General features: G+C 38.0%; 1 protein-coding gene across 2 annotated transcripts in view; it reads left to right on the top strand.

Annotated features, from left to right (window-relative positions):
* The window catches only part of Ctns (lysosomal cystine transporter cystinosin), a 144,726-nt gene that overhangs the window by 79,168 nt on the left and 47,064 nt on the right, over nt 1-18,494 (top strand). For both annotated transcript variants that reach the window (XM_090386957.1, XM_090386958.1), the window contains one exon: nt 13,340-13,480. In XM_090386957.1, the coding sequence (XP_090243083.1) occupies nt 13,340-13,480 (141 nt within the window). The remainder of the gene's footprint in view (nt 1-13,339; nt 13,481-18,494) is intronic.

The raw sequence follows: 18,494 nt of genomic DNA, 5'->3' as shown, positions 1-18,494 counted from the left end.
CAGAGATGGGCAGAAGTTACGGCCAATAGCTTTGGCAATAGACCAGATTGCTTGGCTACCATTAGGGCAAGAAGCAAGTTTTCTACTCTTAGCCTGTTCAAACTCTAGTTTGGACTGATTAATAACTGCTGTACAATTGTTGCAAGCTCTGGTGTAGCCAGAAAATGAAACTGAAGAATTGGAAACAAACCAATTACAATATGCAACATTCTTCTCTTGAACAGCCTTAGTACATTTATTTTAAAACCAAGGTTTACATAAAGGGCAAGATTTTAAGGTGGAACACGAAATAAAGGATTCCATTCCTTCAAGAACAATTTAACTGATATGAACTGAACAAATGTTGACATCAGGAGTTTTGAAACAGTATTCCGACCAAAGAAAATAAATCTTGCAGGCCATCCCATTTTGCATTCTTGTAATGCCAAACAACACAAGGTTGGGAAATAGCCATGAGATAAAGTCTCCATTGGAGAAGAGACAATCACTAATTCGTGATCTCAGGTGCCTAAAGGACCATACACTTCAACTGTGTACTTAGAAGGGTTCTTCATGAGAAAAAGATCAAGCGTGTTGGCTGCATTGTTAGGATTCTCTGGTATTCTGGTAGGTATGTGAACAATCTGTGTGAGGTCATTAGTAATTGCAAAAGTCTCAACATCTTGACCAGCTGGGTCTGTGTGACTAAAAAACGGAAGCCAGCTGGGGTTGTGAACAATAAAATCACCAAAGAAAATTAACTTACTGTCAGGAAAGTTGGACTGGAGAAAATCAAGTTGTAAAGACCGGAAGTCAAAGAGTTCCATGTGATTAGTGGAGTTGAGAGAATCGTAGAGATAACAGATGAATTTGACAGAATGAGGTAGAGAGATTTTAAGCCAGAGAAGATCAAAAAGAGGAGATTCCAAATTACCAAGTCTCTGGCACGGAATATCGCAACTGACATATGCCGAAGTACCACCTTTGAGGCAAAAAGAATCATACAGCGAATAATTTGGGCAACTGAGATGAGCAGTGCTTGAATCAATTGATAACTGAGATTCTGTCAGAAAAAGTACATGGGGTTTGGCAGACTGTAATGGAAATGGACATCATTGTGATTAGAACTGTGACCACGAATGTTTGTGAAATGAACTAGGAAGTGTTTGGGAAGTTTAGATCTTTTCGCAGATAAGTTTACTCTATTAGTTTGACAATTTGTGGTGTATTCAATAGTAAGAAAAAGTGGAGGGGGGACATGCTGTGTGAAGTAATGAAATTTTTGGATATGGCACATACATGGTAAGAATTTATCCAGATCCTTAACATACTGTGACCTCTATGATCCCCCCCCGCATACACACTACTCGGACTCCCTCCAGTCATTATCTGGTAGAGCAGAGGCAACAAGATTATACACTAGCTGATCCAGAAGCCTCCTAGAGAGTTACCAATAGGTTCGGTCTGGTGTATTAACTAGTGGCTGGTCTGTGAATACTCTCGAAATGTTATGAAGTTTGGTATGGTATTCTTCATAACCTCAAAAGACATCAATCATACTGCATGATGGAAGAGATGGGGGAGGGTTGACCAGAACTTAAATCTATCATGTCATATTACATTAGATGGTGAAGAGAATCTAAATTCTTCTGTCTTTTAAAACCACATTTAGTGGTGTGTATGTGGAATGCTTCCATTCGTTTTCTGCAATACCAAATCGAAGAACTAGCAATAATTTCATAATTGTGAGACTTATGCCACCCTTTTTGCAGTGCTGACCATATTGTATTCAAATGTGATAGAGTACAGATTGCAGTCAAATCTTCCACGTGTCTGTCCTGAACAGACTTCCATCTAGTGTTGTGGAAATGGCTATAACATCAACCAAAAAATAAATAAATAAATAAAAAATACCGTCCCACATAATTTGTTCACTCCCGCCAGTAATTTGTATAGTTCTTCTTTGAATTAATTTAAACTGCCAACTTCCACAACACCAGATGTCAAAGATTCAGAAGATAGAGGTCATCAGACAAATCTCTCCTAGAGATCCATGCAAATGAAGACATGGACACTGGTCATTCTATCTTCCCTGAAAAAAGGAAAATAAAAATAGAATATATCAAGCAAACTGAATGTAAAAAACAAACAGCCAAAACATTCTCCTCTAAAGTAAATAATGTAGCACATCTTGTTGTTTGTTTGGTTTTTAGGAGCATTAGCAACTAAGGCCATATTGCTCCGGGAATATGCGGTGGTCATTCCCTGACCTTACCGCATCTTCCGTATTTGGTGGTGGTGATGGGCTCGCGAACCCCGGTCTAATCAAGAAGCATGTGATACGCACTGTTGCTCCTTCTCACCTGGCTACGGAGGCACCTAGCACATCTTGTAATGGAATTATAGATTTCTAAGGTCCAGCAAAGATGAAATACACTGAGTGATCACTGAATTATGACCACCCCTAATGAAAACTAAATGCGACCCGTTGACCACGTGAGGTACGAGAGTGCAAAGTTATTCAACCTACGTAGCATAGATAAGGTGTCATGGTTCAGTAGGTAGTAAAATTCCGAGCATGATGGGTATAAGGAGGGATTAATTGGACTTTGATAAAGGACAGATTGTGGGAGCTCGACAAGCTGGTGCCACGATTTCTCAAAGAACTGAACTGGTGGGGTGTTTGAGAGCCGCCATTGTTGAAGTGTACCAGGACTGGCATCAAAATGGTCAAACAACAACTCGACGACAAAACTGCAAAGATCAGCAAAAGGTTGATGTTAGAGGTGAGCGCTGGGTCTGACGAATCGAACAGGCACAGCAGTGTTGAAGAGTTGACTACCCAATACAACATGGACCAACCCGGAACAATATCTGGCATGACTATGCATCGCACACTCGCATGTATGGGCTATACCAGCAGACGACCCCTATGGCATCATCTCCTAATCAAGGTTCATCGGCATAAAAGATTCGCCTGGTGCAAAGAGCATGCAAGTTGAACATTAGAAGACTGGAAGGAGGTGTGCTGGTCAGATAAGTCACATTATTTACTCCACACCGTGAATGATCATGTACGGATTTGGCGTCAACAACATGAGGCTCTTGATCTGTGATGCATGGTATCGAAATTGCAGGCTGGTGGAGGTGGTTGTATTGAGTGGGGCATGTTTCACTGGCAGGAACTTGGATCCCTGGTGCATGTATCACTGGTCTCAGCTATCGTCATCTGCTTGCTGACTGTGTACACCCCACTGTTACACTTTTTTCCGAATGGCGATGATATCTTCCAAGATGGTAATGCACTGAGCCATCAGGCACTTGATGTGCAGGAATGGTTTGAGGAACACAGTTCTGAATTCCAGCATATCGATTGGCTTCCAAACTCCGCCGATATCAATCACATAGAGCACTTGTGGGACACTATGGAAAGACATATCTGGCATCTGGATACACCAATCACCTCCATGCCTGCATTGCTAGCTACATTACACACAGCTTGGTTGGTCATACCTCCCGAATGTTTCCAACATCTTGTTGATTCAATGCCATTTTGGATAGCTGCTGTACCGAGGGCAAAAGGAGAACCTATGAAGTATTAGGTAGGTGGTCATAATTCAGTGATCACTCTGTGTGTATATATCCTATTTACCTGTTATGAACCTGTAGGTGATTGCATACAAGAAACAAATTTGACATATCAGGTGTTATTTGTCATTAAAAATTACTTATTATCAGTGGGATAGAAACACTACCTCTGGTCATGAAGGAGTTGCTATCCTTGTAAGTAACAAAGTTATCTCTCTCTTTACAAATCTCCTTGGACATACTTGGAAGCTATAGCTGTTAGAATATCAGTAAAAATTCAGTAAGATTTGCCTCAGTATATCTCTTACAAAATTTGACAGTTATTCCTGAAGAACATGATGCATTTCTATTGCAATTATCAACTCCTTTCTATTTATTAGGAAATTTTAAAGGGCATCACTCATGGGAATCTGCTCACATAGATAACAGAGTGCAAATAATTGTCCTCTGTATCCATGCACAACCTTACCTTGTGTATGTATACAGAGGATACTGATATGCATTTTTCCACAGGAACCACATCAGCCATAGACCTTTCCATCTGCTTCTCCTTCCCCCTCTTTATTCCCATGAATAGAATGGGCAAACTTCAATCAGAGCATCGAATAAATGGAAATTCTCCAAGGCAGATTGGAGTAAATATTCCTCTATTGTCACCATTGATGAACAAATTATCTGCTTTCCTCCCATTGATAATGCTACAGAACATATCACAAGCCATATATTAGGACCTCCACACATTTTTTTTATTCTAAGCCATATATTAGTGTTGCTGTCACTGCTGTGCCACAGTCCTCCCATGGTACATGTTGATTCACCAACTGTTGGTGGAACAATGCTTGCAATAATGCTGAACACAAAAAGAACAAAGCTTTGAACTTGTTTTGTAGATATTCAACCACTGTAAACTCATAAATTACAGGAAACATAAAGTTAAGACTCGACAAATTAGATGCAAGCTAAAAAAGACTTTTGGATAAAGACAACAACTCAGTAGAAAATGCTTGCCGGTGCCAGTTTTAAATCTGAGAGAGATAGAACAGTCATGATCACATGGCCTCCTGCAGCAGTGTTAATAATCACACGATACAGAAAATGGACTACTCAAGTGAAGCATCATGTCATATTACTTCTTCCATCTCTTAATACCACATTTAGTTGGGATTTTTTTTATGAAATCCCCAAGCATGAGAGATATCAGAATCTATAGTACTTAGTACCATGCATGTGTTAGAGGTTGAGAAGATGAAAGAAGATATTTGTTAACATTAGACTTAAACTGCTGTAGATTATAATTTTTAGGAAATACATATGAAGGAAAGTTATTCCAAAAAAACGGAAGTTGAATGAATAAAAGAGGAAAAATAAAAGTGGATTCTGTGAGTTTAAAGTTGGACAGTAAAAGGATGTTAACTAGTTGCAGCATGTGTTTGGACTGCTTTAAAACAGAGAACGGGAATTATAGAAGTCAATTCAGAAGACAGTGCCCACGGAAGTATCTATAGAAAAGGCCAGCAGCAGAAACTGAACATCTATGAGACAGACAGCAAAGAGACTCTGTTAGAGATGAGTTATTAATTAACCTAAATGCCATTCTTTTGAATGGAATCTAGAAGCCTCAGAGAAGTTTGGAGGCACCACCCCAATTTGTGAACAATATTCCATGGTAGGCGGATTTACGATTCATACGGAGTAAACAACTGTTTGGAAGAAAAGTAACTCCAAGAGCAAAAGAGAAAGCCCAGTTTTTTAGATGCATAGGGAGCAATATTTGTAATGTGTTTATGCCAAGAGAGATTAGAAGTCAGGGTAATCCCCAATAGAGATATGTGATCTCGCCTAGAAATCGGAGTGTCATCGAAGATAAGCATAGGAGCAGAAGAACCGACTGAGTTCTAGAAGGATTGAAATCAACTAAGTTATCTTTGTCCCACTGGAGAATTACCTGGAGATTGGTATTTAAAGAATTGGTAGTGGATATTCGAGAAGTTGAAGCTGTTTGAGCAGGGCAAGGTTTCTCAAACTGGAAGATGGTGTGCAACATGCTATCATCAGCAAAACTACGGATAGGATTTCTGGTCTATAGAAAAAGTTCATTAATAACAAGAGGAAAAGAGTGGAAGAAGGAACTTCACCTTGGAGAACAACAGTGTTAGTGGAGAGGTTCAAAGGCAGGGAGCTATCTACCATCACCCGCAGTGAGTGGTCAAAGAGAAAACTGGATATCCAATTGCAAAAACAGTTGGCAAACCATAAGATGGAAGCTTGTTTAGAAGACCTTTATGCCAAGCATGATCAAAAGCCTTTGAAATGTCAAGAGCAACTGCTAGAGTTTCACCAAACTTTTCCATTGAATTTGTCCATAGATGGGTAACATAAGCAATAGTTATCACCAGTGGACTGACACTGATTGAATCCATACTGGCGATCATTGATCAGATGGAAGGTTTCTACATAATTTAACTGTTGGCAGTTAATTTATTTCTCCATTACTTTAGAAATAGTAGAAGTAATTGCAATGGGATGATAATTGGATGGGAGGGATTTGTTACCCTTTTTAGGAACATATATGCGTGAATTTCCAAGCAGAAGGAAAAACACCTTTGATATAATAAGAAAATGAAAAAAGGCGACAAAGAATAGAAGTAAGCTCAGGAACAAAGGTTTTGAGAACAAGTTGAGAAATTCCATCAGTACCTGGAGCTTTCTTAGCATCAAGATTCATCACAATCTTTCTGACATCTTTTTTTTTTGACAGAATACAGGAGGCACTGAATGGAGTGTACTGGGAATGGTGGGAGATGATTTACCAAGGTCATCAATACACGAGTTGGAAGAGAAATAGGATGCTACTTCTGCCAAAGACCAAGCTAACCTGCTAGAGGTCAGCTTTGTCCTTGGCTAAAGTAGCAGTAGAACCATTTGGTTTTGACACGTGGAAACAGAGATGGGCAAAAGTTACTGCCAGTAGCATTCTGGAAAGAGACCAGAATGCTCAGCTTCCATTTGGATAAGAAACAAATTTTCTACTCAGCTTGTTCAAAATCTAGTTTGGACTGATAAATAACTGCTTTACAATTGTTGCAAGCTCTGGTGTAGACAGAGAATGAAACTGAAGAATTGGAAACAAACCAATTACAATATGCAACATTCTTTTCTTGAACAGCCTTAGCACATTTATTTTAAAACCAAGGTATAGATAAAGGACAAGATTTTAAAGTGGAACATGGAATAAAGGATTTCATTCCTACAAGAACAATTTCACTGACACAAACTGAGAAAATGTTGACATCAGAAGTTTTGAAACAATAATCCAACAAAAGAAAAGAAATCTTGCATATCATCCTTGTAATACATTCTTGTAATGCCAAACAATGTGGTTGGGATTGGCCTTGAGAGAAAGGTTTCATTGGAGAAGAGACCATCACCAAGTTGTGATCTGAGATGCCTAGAGGACCAGTCACCTGCACAGTGTACTTAGAAGTTTTGCCTATAAGCCGCAGTAGCATCTGATAGCAAAGCCAGGGCCGTCACATGTATGTAAATAGATTTTACGGATTTGAGGTGTTGGTCAAAACATCAAAGGCAGATGTTGTTGGGAGATCAGAGATGTGCTGTCACACAGATATAAGGAATAGAACTGGAAATTGGGGAGTACAATATGTACAGGAAGGATAGATAGGAAGGAAGGAGGGGTTATGCTATTAATTAAGAAATACATAAAATCCAAGGAAGTGAAGCCAGTCGACATTACTGGACAGTGCAGTGTTGAGTCAGTTTGTGTGACATAAGCATTGGGAGATCAAAATTGAGAGTAGGAGTGTGTTATAGGCCTAATAACTACGATGAGTATAATAAACAACTGTACGGATAAATAGAGTGGGCCAGTAAATCAGAGTGCCTTATATTGGGGGATTTTAATTTCTCAGATAGTGACTGCAATTTGTGGGTTGGTCACTGACACACTAGCAAGGCTTTTGTGGATTTATTGGATGATTGTTTTCTACAGCAGCATGTTTGGGAGGCAACTAGAGGGAGTAATACTCTTGAACTGATTATCAGTAGTGATTCTTCATGCATTAAGAATCTGCAGATAAAGGAACCACTAGGTGGGACTAATCACAGTGTGCTGATGTGGGATTTACTCAAAGAGGTAACTACCATCAGGGGTGAAGGGAAGGGTTTTTGCTTTCGTAAAGGTAGTGTCCGAAAAAGTATTTAAATTCTATACAGTTGGAACAACTGATGATGTTACCAACAGCAAATTCAAAATTGGAACCATTCACAGAATTAATCTTGGAAGCTACTAGGCTTTTCATAACAACTAAGAAATATTGTTCAAGGTTTAGGCCTAAATGGATGTCAGATGAACAAATGAGACATGTGGCAGAGAACAAAAATGGTAAATTTGGAACATAAATTAACAGGTGACACGGAAGCCTATAATAGATATAAGCAGGTCTGTAACCAAGTCACAAAGGAGGTTTGGCAGGCAAAAGCAGATTACGAGAAATCTTTGGCAAAGGATGCAAAGAAAAACAGCAAAGAGTTCTTGACTTACATAAACTCTGGAAGGAAGGGTATGAATCAGATTGGTTCACTTGATATCGATGGTTCAATTGTTGATGATCTTCCTCAGGTAGCTAATGAACTAAATGAGTATTTTGCATCTATATTCACACATGAGCAGTTATTCAGGGAGGGGAAAGCCAGAGATGAATTAAACTGTGACAGTGAGGTATATTTTCTAATAACTAAGAAATTGTTGAAGATAAACATAAGAAAGGCACTGGGGTGGATGGTATCTATCTAGTTATATTAAAGGAGTCAGCAAAGGAAGTAAGCAAACCCTTAGCCATAATTATGAGAGCTTCCTTGGACTCAGGGGAGGTACCCATGGACTGGAGATGTGCAAATGTGACCCCAATTCACAAAGAAGGATCAAAGGATGACACAAGTAATTACAGACCTGTTAGTTTAACTTCTGTTCCAGGGAAATTAATGGAGGCACTGATTAAAAAAGCACTGCAGGATCACCTAGACAAGACTTCAGGTATAGCTCGGACACATCATGGGTTTGTTAAGGGGAAGTCTTGTCTCACCAATTTGATTGGATACTATGATGTAGTCACAAAGGAACTGGATGCAAAGAATAATTTTGATATCATATATTTGGATCTGAGGAAGGCTTTTAATACTGCTGCACAAATTGGAGCAGTGTGGCATTGGAGGCAAATTGCTGCTATGGATAAAGGGATGGTTGAGCAGGGGAAGACAGAAAGTGGTAATCAATGGACACTGCTCTTCATGGACTAATGTTATTAGTGGAGTCCCCCAGGGATCAGTGTTGTGTCTGTTGTTGGTTTCTGTATTTATTAATGATACTGATGATGGCATATCAGGTTTAATGCCAAAGTTTGCAGACGATACGAAGGTTGGCACAAGGTTGTTAATAACACTAATGATAGTGCACTACTGCTGCAACAGGATCTAGAAAATTATGGACCCCAGTACTCCAGGCCCATTTGTCACTATAGGATCTAGAAAAGTTGAGCAGACGGGCTGAGAGGTGGCAACTGAAGTTTAACATTGACAAATGTAAAGTACTGCATATGGGAAGCAGTAACCCCAGAGTAACGTATCAACTGTGTGGTACTACACTGACAGTGGTAGAGAATGAAAAGGACCTGGGGGTAAATGTGCATGCAGATATGACATTTTTCTGAGCAGTGCAGACAGTCTGCAAGAGTAACTCATGGTGTCTTGTCAATGATATACAGGAATTTTTCTAGCAGAGATAAGGAGATGATTATCCCCTTGTATAAGGCAATAGTCAGGTCACACCTTGAGTACCGTATACAGGTCGGGAGGCCTCATTTTAAGAAGGTTTGTTTGTTATTTGGTTTTTAGGAGGATTAGCAACTAAGGCCATATTGCTCCGCGGATATGCGGTGGTCATTCCCTGACCTTTCCGCATCCTCCGTATTTGGTGGTCACGGAACTCGAACCCCGGTCTGATTTTAAGAAGGATGTAAAGCTATTGGAACAAGTACAGAGAAGGGCAATAAGATTAGTGAATGGAACAAAGGGTTGCTCTTACGAAGAAAGGCTTAGGTTTTTCAAATTACAGTGTCTGGATTGGCACCTGCGAGGTGATCTGATTGAAATGTATAAAACCTTGAATGGTTTGAGCTTGCTCAATGCTGATGGGATTCTTAGCCCATAGGCGCACATTCATCAGGGTATATCAACGCCTTAGAGAACATGGGTGCTTCTCACATGGAGTACGAGCAGGTAGGCCTAGAAGCATAACACCAGAAGTTGGGGGAAGGGTGTTAGAAATTTTTAAAACAAAATCCAGGAATTTCAACAAAGAGGGTTATTCTTCAAGAGTGTGTACTGAATCATAGCAGTGTGTGGCGAATTTTATATCACCAATTACTGTACCCCCTACCATATCCAGTGTGTACAAGGTCTCAGCTTGTTTGTTGTTGTTGTTTTGGTTTTTAGGAGCATTAGCAACTAAGGCCATATTGCTCTGGGATATGCGGTGGTCATTCCCTGACCTTTCCGCATCCTCCGTATTTGGTGATGACGGGCTCAAACCCCAGTCTAATCAAGAAGCATGTGCTACGCATGGCTGCTCCTTCCCACCTGGCTACGTAGGCGCCAAGGTCTCAGCAATACAGACTACCCTCCCAGAGTGAACTTCTGCCAGTGGATGCAACAATAGTGTGTTCTGAACCCCCAATTTTTAAACAACATTTTGTTCACTGATGAAGCTGGGTTTACTCCTTATGGTATTTTTAATTTTCATAACTGTCACGTTTGGTCTGACGAAAATCCTAATGCAATTCACGATGTCACGACATCAGCAACATTTCTCATTGAATATCTGGGCAGGACTACTAGGAGACTGTCTAACTTTCTGCCAAACAGGCTAACAGGAGAGCTGTACCTTCAGTTTCTGCAGAATGTTCTTTCAGACCTCCTTGATAATAATGTTCCACTTCAGTATCGCCAGAACATGTGGTTTATGCATGATGGTGCACCTGCAAATTTGCTCGGGTTGTGACTTGGTGTCTAACTAGACTATATCGTCAATGGTGGATAGGTAGAGGTGGGCCTGTAATGTGGCCTCCCAGATCACCAGGCTTAAATCCTATGGATTTTTGTATCTAGAGTCATGTAAAAAGCTTGGGTGCACTTCTGACATTAACACAGTTGAGGAATTGCAGAGTCGGGTTGAAGGAGCCTTACAGAAAATCAGAAATGACCCAGGAATGCCTGAGAGGATTCGCAACTCAATGCAGAGAAGACTACAAAGCTGCATACGGATGCAAGGACAGCATTTTGAACACCTTTTGTAACATCCTGTAACATCTGTAAAATCCTGTGGTGTTGAAACCAAAAATTAAAAATGTATTATCTTACTTTTAATTCACAGCTTTTTGCTAAACTAATGCTCCCATAGTCAGTGGCAGATCTTAACAGAAAATGTGAATTATCTCAAAAACAGTTCATTTTTCGGCCCAATGTTCACTGGGACTTTTTTGCTTATTTTAGTTTGTACTTTTCAACTTTAAATTATTGACCATCATTTTTGAAGCACCCTGTATGAGCTTGCTTTCTTGCATCATGTGCCTATGCTAATATATGTAGGTGTGTAAGTATGTGTGGTATTCTGGTAGGTAATTGAACAGTCTGTGCAAAGCCATTAGTAATTGCAAAAGCCTCAGTATCTTGGGAAGTTTGGTCTGTGTGACTAGAAAACGGAAGCCAGCTATAGTTGTGAACATTAAAATCACCGAGAAAAATTATCTCACTGTTAGGAAAGTTGGACTGGACAAAGTCAAGTTTCAAAGAGAGGAATTCAAAGAGTTCCAAGTGATTAGTGGAGTTGGGAGAATGATAGAGGCAACAGATGAGATTTAGTGGTGTGTATGTGGAATGCTTCCATTTATTTTCCAATACCAAATGGAAGAACTAGCAATAATTTCAGAATCATCAGACTAATGCCACCTTCGTGCAGTGCTGGCCATATTGCAGTCAAATGTGCCGGACTACATCTGACTTGTGAAAATAGGTAGTACAGATTGCAGTCAAATCTTCTACACACCTGTCCTGATTTTCAAGGATTTTTCAGCAAGTATTTATGAGATAAAGCATTTGTGGGATGCTGATTTCAAGAAATTTCTGAATATTTACTCATAACACAACAATTTGCAGAGGTCATGATATTTCACCAGTCTTTTCTGTACTTAACAGTTATAGTAAGATCATTCATGCACCGTAAAGTCAAACCAGTCAAGATGGGGAGAGAAGGGTCATTAGAAATACAACAAATTGATAGACCTGTTCTCTTTCAATTCTTGAAATGCTGGCTGTACAATGAACATTTTCTGATATGAAGTATTGCTTTGAAGTTAATGCTGATTATTTTGTAGTTCATTTGAAGAGATGGTGACTGTAAGTCAGAATTCTATAACTAAGCACTAATATGCAGCATTATAAAAATAAAAAGAGTAAAACTTACTCAGGTCAGTGCTAATTTTTAGAATATATAGTCATTTACCCCCCCCCCCTTTAGATGGTACTACAACCAAAACAATTTGTATTTAAGTGGAACTTTCATACAATGTGATGTGTTGCAGAAGTTGCAAAACAACAACTGTTGCAATGCACAAAAGATAAGATAAGATGCTTGCTCTCCACACAGTTGCTTGAAGAAAATACAGTTCATAACTGGAATGATATGTTGATTTGCCAGTTACTGTTGTATTAGTGGCAGACCATCTTGTGCTTTTCACTTGCTGATACAACCAGTTTCTATAAATGATTGATACTATTTAGTGAATGCCTACTTGGAACTTTTATTTAATTCTAACAAATTTCTCATTGAATACTTTGCTGTATGTAATGCAAGTGTACAAAACAGTCTTAGGTCAATATGCTTAAGTGTCTCCGCACAGACGATAACAGTCAAACCTTATTAGCTTGAAAAAAAATTGAGGTTTCCCTTTGTTTTCAATTTATATTTATTAACTTTGCCATGATAAAAAAAAAAAAAAACTTTTAAAATTGGGAAGCTCATTTGAATTAACTTGTAATTACATTTTTTTAGCAAAGAAGAATATTTAATTAACAAATAGCTCAAAATTTAAATTAAATTAAACATTATATGTAAATTTAATTTTTTAAATATTAATTTTAAAATATTAAATGTAACAATACATTGGATTAAGAATCATGTTAATGTAAATTGAATTAAATATTATTATTATACCACATAAAAAAAGTTGCTAATTATACAAAGTTGTAACAAGCTGACAGGTGCTAACTGCTGCCTTCACTCAGGCAATTAAATTAGACCAATGAGAGAAAACTGCTTGATTGCAGATAGCACCTCTTAAATACAATTTATTGCATTTAGCAGCAATTTTTTTTAAGTGATTTAATAGTGTTTAATTTGTGACATTGTTAATTAATAAATAGATTTTTAAAAATCTAAAAATGTTGTTTTCAGTGGACCACGATATTGCATTGAAAGAATAAGGAAAAAGTAATAAAAATTTTTTATAGGCATTTGTTTGATATTTTATTAGGCATTTGTTGTTGGATATGAAAATCTCGCAGATCATTATTTATATTAATAAAAATCTTTTTTCTGAAATTATTGTTGAGAGTAATGCCATTACAGTCATGTTAATTATTTAGTTTTAAACTTAAAATCATGCCAAAGTGATCACTTTCTTTTTATTTTTCCTTTTAGTACTGGTGATTCCTTCCTTCGAATCAGTGTATATAAAATCAGTCTGTTAAATATCATCAGTGCTGTTGTGGGCTGGCTTTATTTCATATGTTGGTCAATATCCTTTTATCCACAGATAATCAGCAATTGGAAAAGAAAAAGGTATTTATAGTTTTATCTATAAATAAAGTTTGGTAGATTTTTATACATATGTATAACTAAATATTACCACTTCTTCACTTCTGATCCAATTGCCTTTCTGTTATACTTCTTTCTCATTGACAAAACCATCATTCAACTACCTCTCTTTTTATATACTGTTTTTAAGAATCAAATAAATCAAAATTACTTAAGACAAAAAATTGACAAAAAAAAACGTGTTATAATGAAGGATACTGAGAAGCAGACATTATAGGGTTATGCATGGATCTTTGTGTATGGAAGCAGAACTGAGTCGACATTATGTTGTAAGTACACCTCTGCAGTTTTGTTTATTTTCTTTATTTTAAATAAGCTTTTATATCATCTTTTATATACAAACAACTTAAAAATGCAATGTAATGTATATTGTTACTTCAGCGTCATCAAAGTAATCTCTTTTTTTTTTGTTAAATTTCCATTCCTTCTTCCTTTATAAATGCATTTACACAGTCTTACTGAATGGGAAGAAAATAAAATATATGATGCTACATTTTATCAATAATTATAAGACTTCTGCTTGCTTGGTTATTTAAGACATGAAAACAGTAAACCACAATATCAATAAGTAGTGCATGAGCAAGCTGAAATGTATGGTGTATTAATGCTTGATTATAACGTCCTCACACATTAACAACATTAATATAAAATGTGTGCAGTCTTGTTAAACAGACAGTGCACATTATTGGTAATGGCAATAGAAGTTGATAATGATGTATTGATTAGTTTTTTCTCATTATTAAAAGCAGATTATTTGGAGTTCATAAGTGTTTTTGCAGCTGAAATTACTTCTGGGTACACCCTGCAGACTGCTCCAGTCTTAAAGTGTTTATCCCCTAAGATCAGAGTAAATGCCGACTGGGCTAGCCAGGTAGGTAAAGTGCCTGCCTGGCAACCCAAAGGTCACAAGTTCGATTCCCGCCTCGGGCTTGGATCACAGTAAAATGCAAAACCTTTGGTTGGTGCATTATGGCCACAGAAGCCGATGCGCCAACAACTAACAAAAAAAAAAAAAAAAAAAAAAGTACTCCTTGCTTACCAAATACTGTTAAAGTTAGTTATCTAAATTGCCATATCCACCCTTATATTCCAAATCCAATATGGTGTTATAAGTGTCAGAAATTTTGACACTCTCAGACAACATGTCAAGGAAACACAATATGCCCAAAATGTGGATCCCAGGATCACACTCAGACAGACTGTGCTGAAACATCTCCAGTTTGCCCTAATTGCAAGGAAGATCATCCTTGCAAAAAAATACAGAAATTTAAAGTTGAACATAAAGTGACCTATCAGGAAACAAGACGACAAATGCTGAAAGTTACTCCAGCACGTACATATGCAAACATTACAAAGAAATATCGTTTGGTTACTACACAAACCAGTGACTCAATTCCGCCTAACATATCACTTGCTGAATGGGCTAGAAATGGATATAGATCACAAAACTCAAGAAGACCCAATATTAGAAATTTATGCTGAAGAAGATATGGACACGGGATGGCCTACCTTTCCTAAAAAAGATAAAATTAAAAATAGATCGCTGTAAGCCTACTGCCTCTAAAAAGCAACTGGATCAGCCTACCACTAAAACTAAATAATGCAGTGCATTTTACAATGGAATTGTTGAGGACTTCTTACTAATACAGATGAGCTCTATGACCTAATCCAAGATTTCAATCCAACATATTTGTTTACAGGAAACATATTTAGCTCCACAAGTGACCCCCTCAATAAAGAAATATACTTTGTACAGGTGAGACAGGAATGCAGCAGCTGCAGCTCATGGAGGTGTAGCGGTTTTAGTATCCACTACTAATCCATCTAGGCAAATTCGCTTAAAAACTAATTTAGAAGTTGTTGGTGTAAGAATAGAACCTAGAATAATTTTATTCTTTTTATAGAGGTATTAAATAACAATTATAGATCACCACAAAATTAAAAAGATACGGTACATGGATACTGTACACCCTTTTATAATGAAATAAATATACAAATTAAAAAAAAGTAATAATAATAACTTTAAGTAACTTGAACCCAAATTACACGGCACCCCCTCAATAAAGAAATATACTTTAGACCCAAATTACACGGCACCACTGTCCTATTTGTTTGATGGCAACTTTAATGGACACCACTGATTATGGGGTGGTCTACATATGGATAAAAGAGGACAGCTAATAGAAACATTACTGGATACTCATAGTCTAACTCAGATGCACATACCCATGTGCATTTTCTTACAGAAAATACTACTTCTGCCATAGATCTATCTATCTGCATCCCTGCTCTGTACCCTAGTATACATTGGGCAGTATTGGATAATCCACATAATAGTGATCATCTTCCAGTTACTTGTAAATTTCAACCTCTCTCCTCCAATCCGGAAATTCACAGAAGATGGAAATTTACAAAGGCAAATTGGATAAAATTTTCCTTAAGTACAGCTTTAGATAAAATTTTCATTCAGAGTCAGTCAATGGATGAAGCTTCTGACCATATCACTAAACAGAAACTAGCAGCAGATGAAAAAGCTATTCCTCAGTCATCAACTTGTTCACGCAGGCGCAAAAACTACTGGTGAAATGATGAATGTAATATAGCGAAAAAAGAAAAGAATAAAGCTTGGAATATTTTCCACAAGCATCCCACTACTATTAACTTTATAAACTACAAGAAACTCAATTCTAAAGCAGACAATTAAGAAAAAAGGCCAAAAAAGATTCCTGGATTCAGTTCATCCTATTTGGCCATACTTATTTGAGCCCGAATGGACCACCTTTTATGACAACAAGCCTAATGAAAACAAGCCAATAGGAATAAGGCTACTACAGTTAACCGAATGCTGGAATTAACATATGGATAATATCTTTCAGGACACAAGCACTTATATAAAGAGAGATCACTGGTCTGTGATCTCTCTTTCCAACAATGAGGGGAAAAAACAAGCAGCAGATCTCACCATCAGGAAACTCCATGCTGCACACATAGCAAAACATTCTCAGTGTTTTCATATATACCGATGGCTCAAAAACAAGTACAACAGTAGGCGCAGTGGCAATTTCTACTATTTTTTCTAGTTCTGTGTCTCTTCCGAAGGAATGCAGTGTCTATACTGCCGAACTGTTTGTGATAAAGATAGCTCTAGATCACCTGATTGATCTGTCTTTTAAGCAAACAATGATCTATTCTGACTCTTTGAGTGCAATAACAGCATTAAAAAATTCATCCAAGCCAATCAACCCCATCTTGAAGCAAATCAAATCAAATCACAGATAAATGCATTATCTGCCACTAACCAATCAGTCATTTTCTGTTGGATACCAGGTCATGTAAGCATCAAAGGAAATGAACATGCAGATGAAGCCACTAAACATCCAATCGCAAGCTCTCCTAACTACCAAGTGCTGTATACAGACTACAAATCAGTCATAAAAAAGTGTGTGTGTGTGTGTGTGTGTGTGTGTGTGTGTGTGTGTGTGTGTGTGTGTGTGTGTGTGTGTGTGTGTGTGTGTGTGAAGAGCAATGGTTGCAAATCTGTCAGGCTCAGGGTGGCAATAAGCTGCTTCAATTTAAACATGAACCTAAGTTGTGGCCATCAAGCATGCGAGCAAATAGACAAGAGGAGGTGATTCTTGTTAGGATGCATATTGGGCGCACACACACATCTAATCCCTATTTATCTACTCATGGCAGTAGATCCACATATTTGTACATTTTGTCAGTCTCACTTACAGTGAGGCACATTCTAATAAATTGTAAACATTATAATAATTATCGAAACAATTTTCACATCTGCAAGAACCTTTAACATTACTTCATCTGATTGGAGATGATGCAAATCTAGCTAAGCTCTTTGTTTTCTTGAAACAAATAGGATTATTTAGCAGATTTTAACTGGTAATTGCACTACGGAATAGAATCAGGCACAATATGGCCTTAGTAGCCCTTGTGCCATTAAACAACGTATCAATCAATCAATCAATCAATCAACCAACCACTGGTCCTTGAAGTTGTTACAGACATTCTCTCAGATATGCCAGACAAGCTCGACTTGCTACCTGAGAGTCTAAAATGCTGATAGAACTGATATTTGGGTGATACTAAAGTCAAGTGGACCCAGTTTCAGTGAAGTCCGGACGGTCTGTCATAACCAAATCCTCTGCTTGCACCTTCACAATGGTGGGACTGTTAGTAATCCTGGGTATAACTCCCATGCACAAGCACACTGTGGGTGACCACCCAGGTGTGAACCAGCATAAGCAGGGGTTGAGGTGTGGCACCCACACCACATGGAGGAATGCCACCCCTCTGTGTTACCAGGCAGTACTAGGTAGTAGATTACTCTCATCAACTGGTGCAATACCACCACTTTGCTTATTGGAAGCTTGAAGTGGTGGAACCCATATTTATTCTCCAGAGCTAAGATCTGGCCAATCCTTCCCAATTTGCAGTATGACTGATGACTTTTGAGGTTATGATGGACATCATGGCTAGATCTAATCTTCCTTACATTTTGAGGGTACAGCTCTAAAACGGTGTTCACAGATCGGCCACTAGTTAGTACACCGGACTGAACCTATTGGTAACTCTCGAAGAGGCTTCTGGATCATCTAGTGTATAATCTTGCTACCTCTACTCTGCCAGATAGTGACTGGAGGGAGTACAAATAGTGTGTATAGTGGGCATATTCTTACCATATGTATGCCATATTCAAAAATTTCATTACTTCATACTGCATATCCCCCCCCACTTTTTTCTTGTAATTGAATACATCACGAATTGTCAAACTAATAGAGTAAGCTTATCTGCGAAAAAATCTAAACCACCCAAACACTTCCTAGTTAATTTCACAAACATACATGGTCTCAGTTCTAAACACAGTGATATCCATTTTCACTTACAGTCTGCCAAATCCCATGTACTTTTTCTGACAGAAGCTCAGTTATCGGTTGATTCTACTACTGCTCATCTGTTT

The sequence above is a fragment of the Mastigoproctus giganteus genome, chromosome 12, assembly GCF_048544385.1.
Source record: "Mastigoproctus giganteus isolate SK-2022 chromosome 12, ASM4854438v1, whole genome shotgun sequence".
Classification (NCBI taxonomy): Eukaryota; Metazoa; Arthropoda; class Arachnida; order Uropygi; family Thelyphonidae; genus Mastigoproctus; species Mastigoproctus giganteus.
The sequence above is the reverse complement of the archived record's forward strand: the minus strand, read 5'-3'. Positions and strand labels throughout refer to the sequence as shown.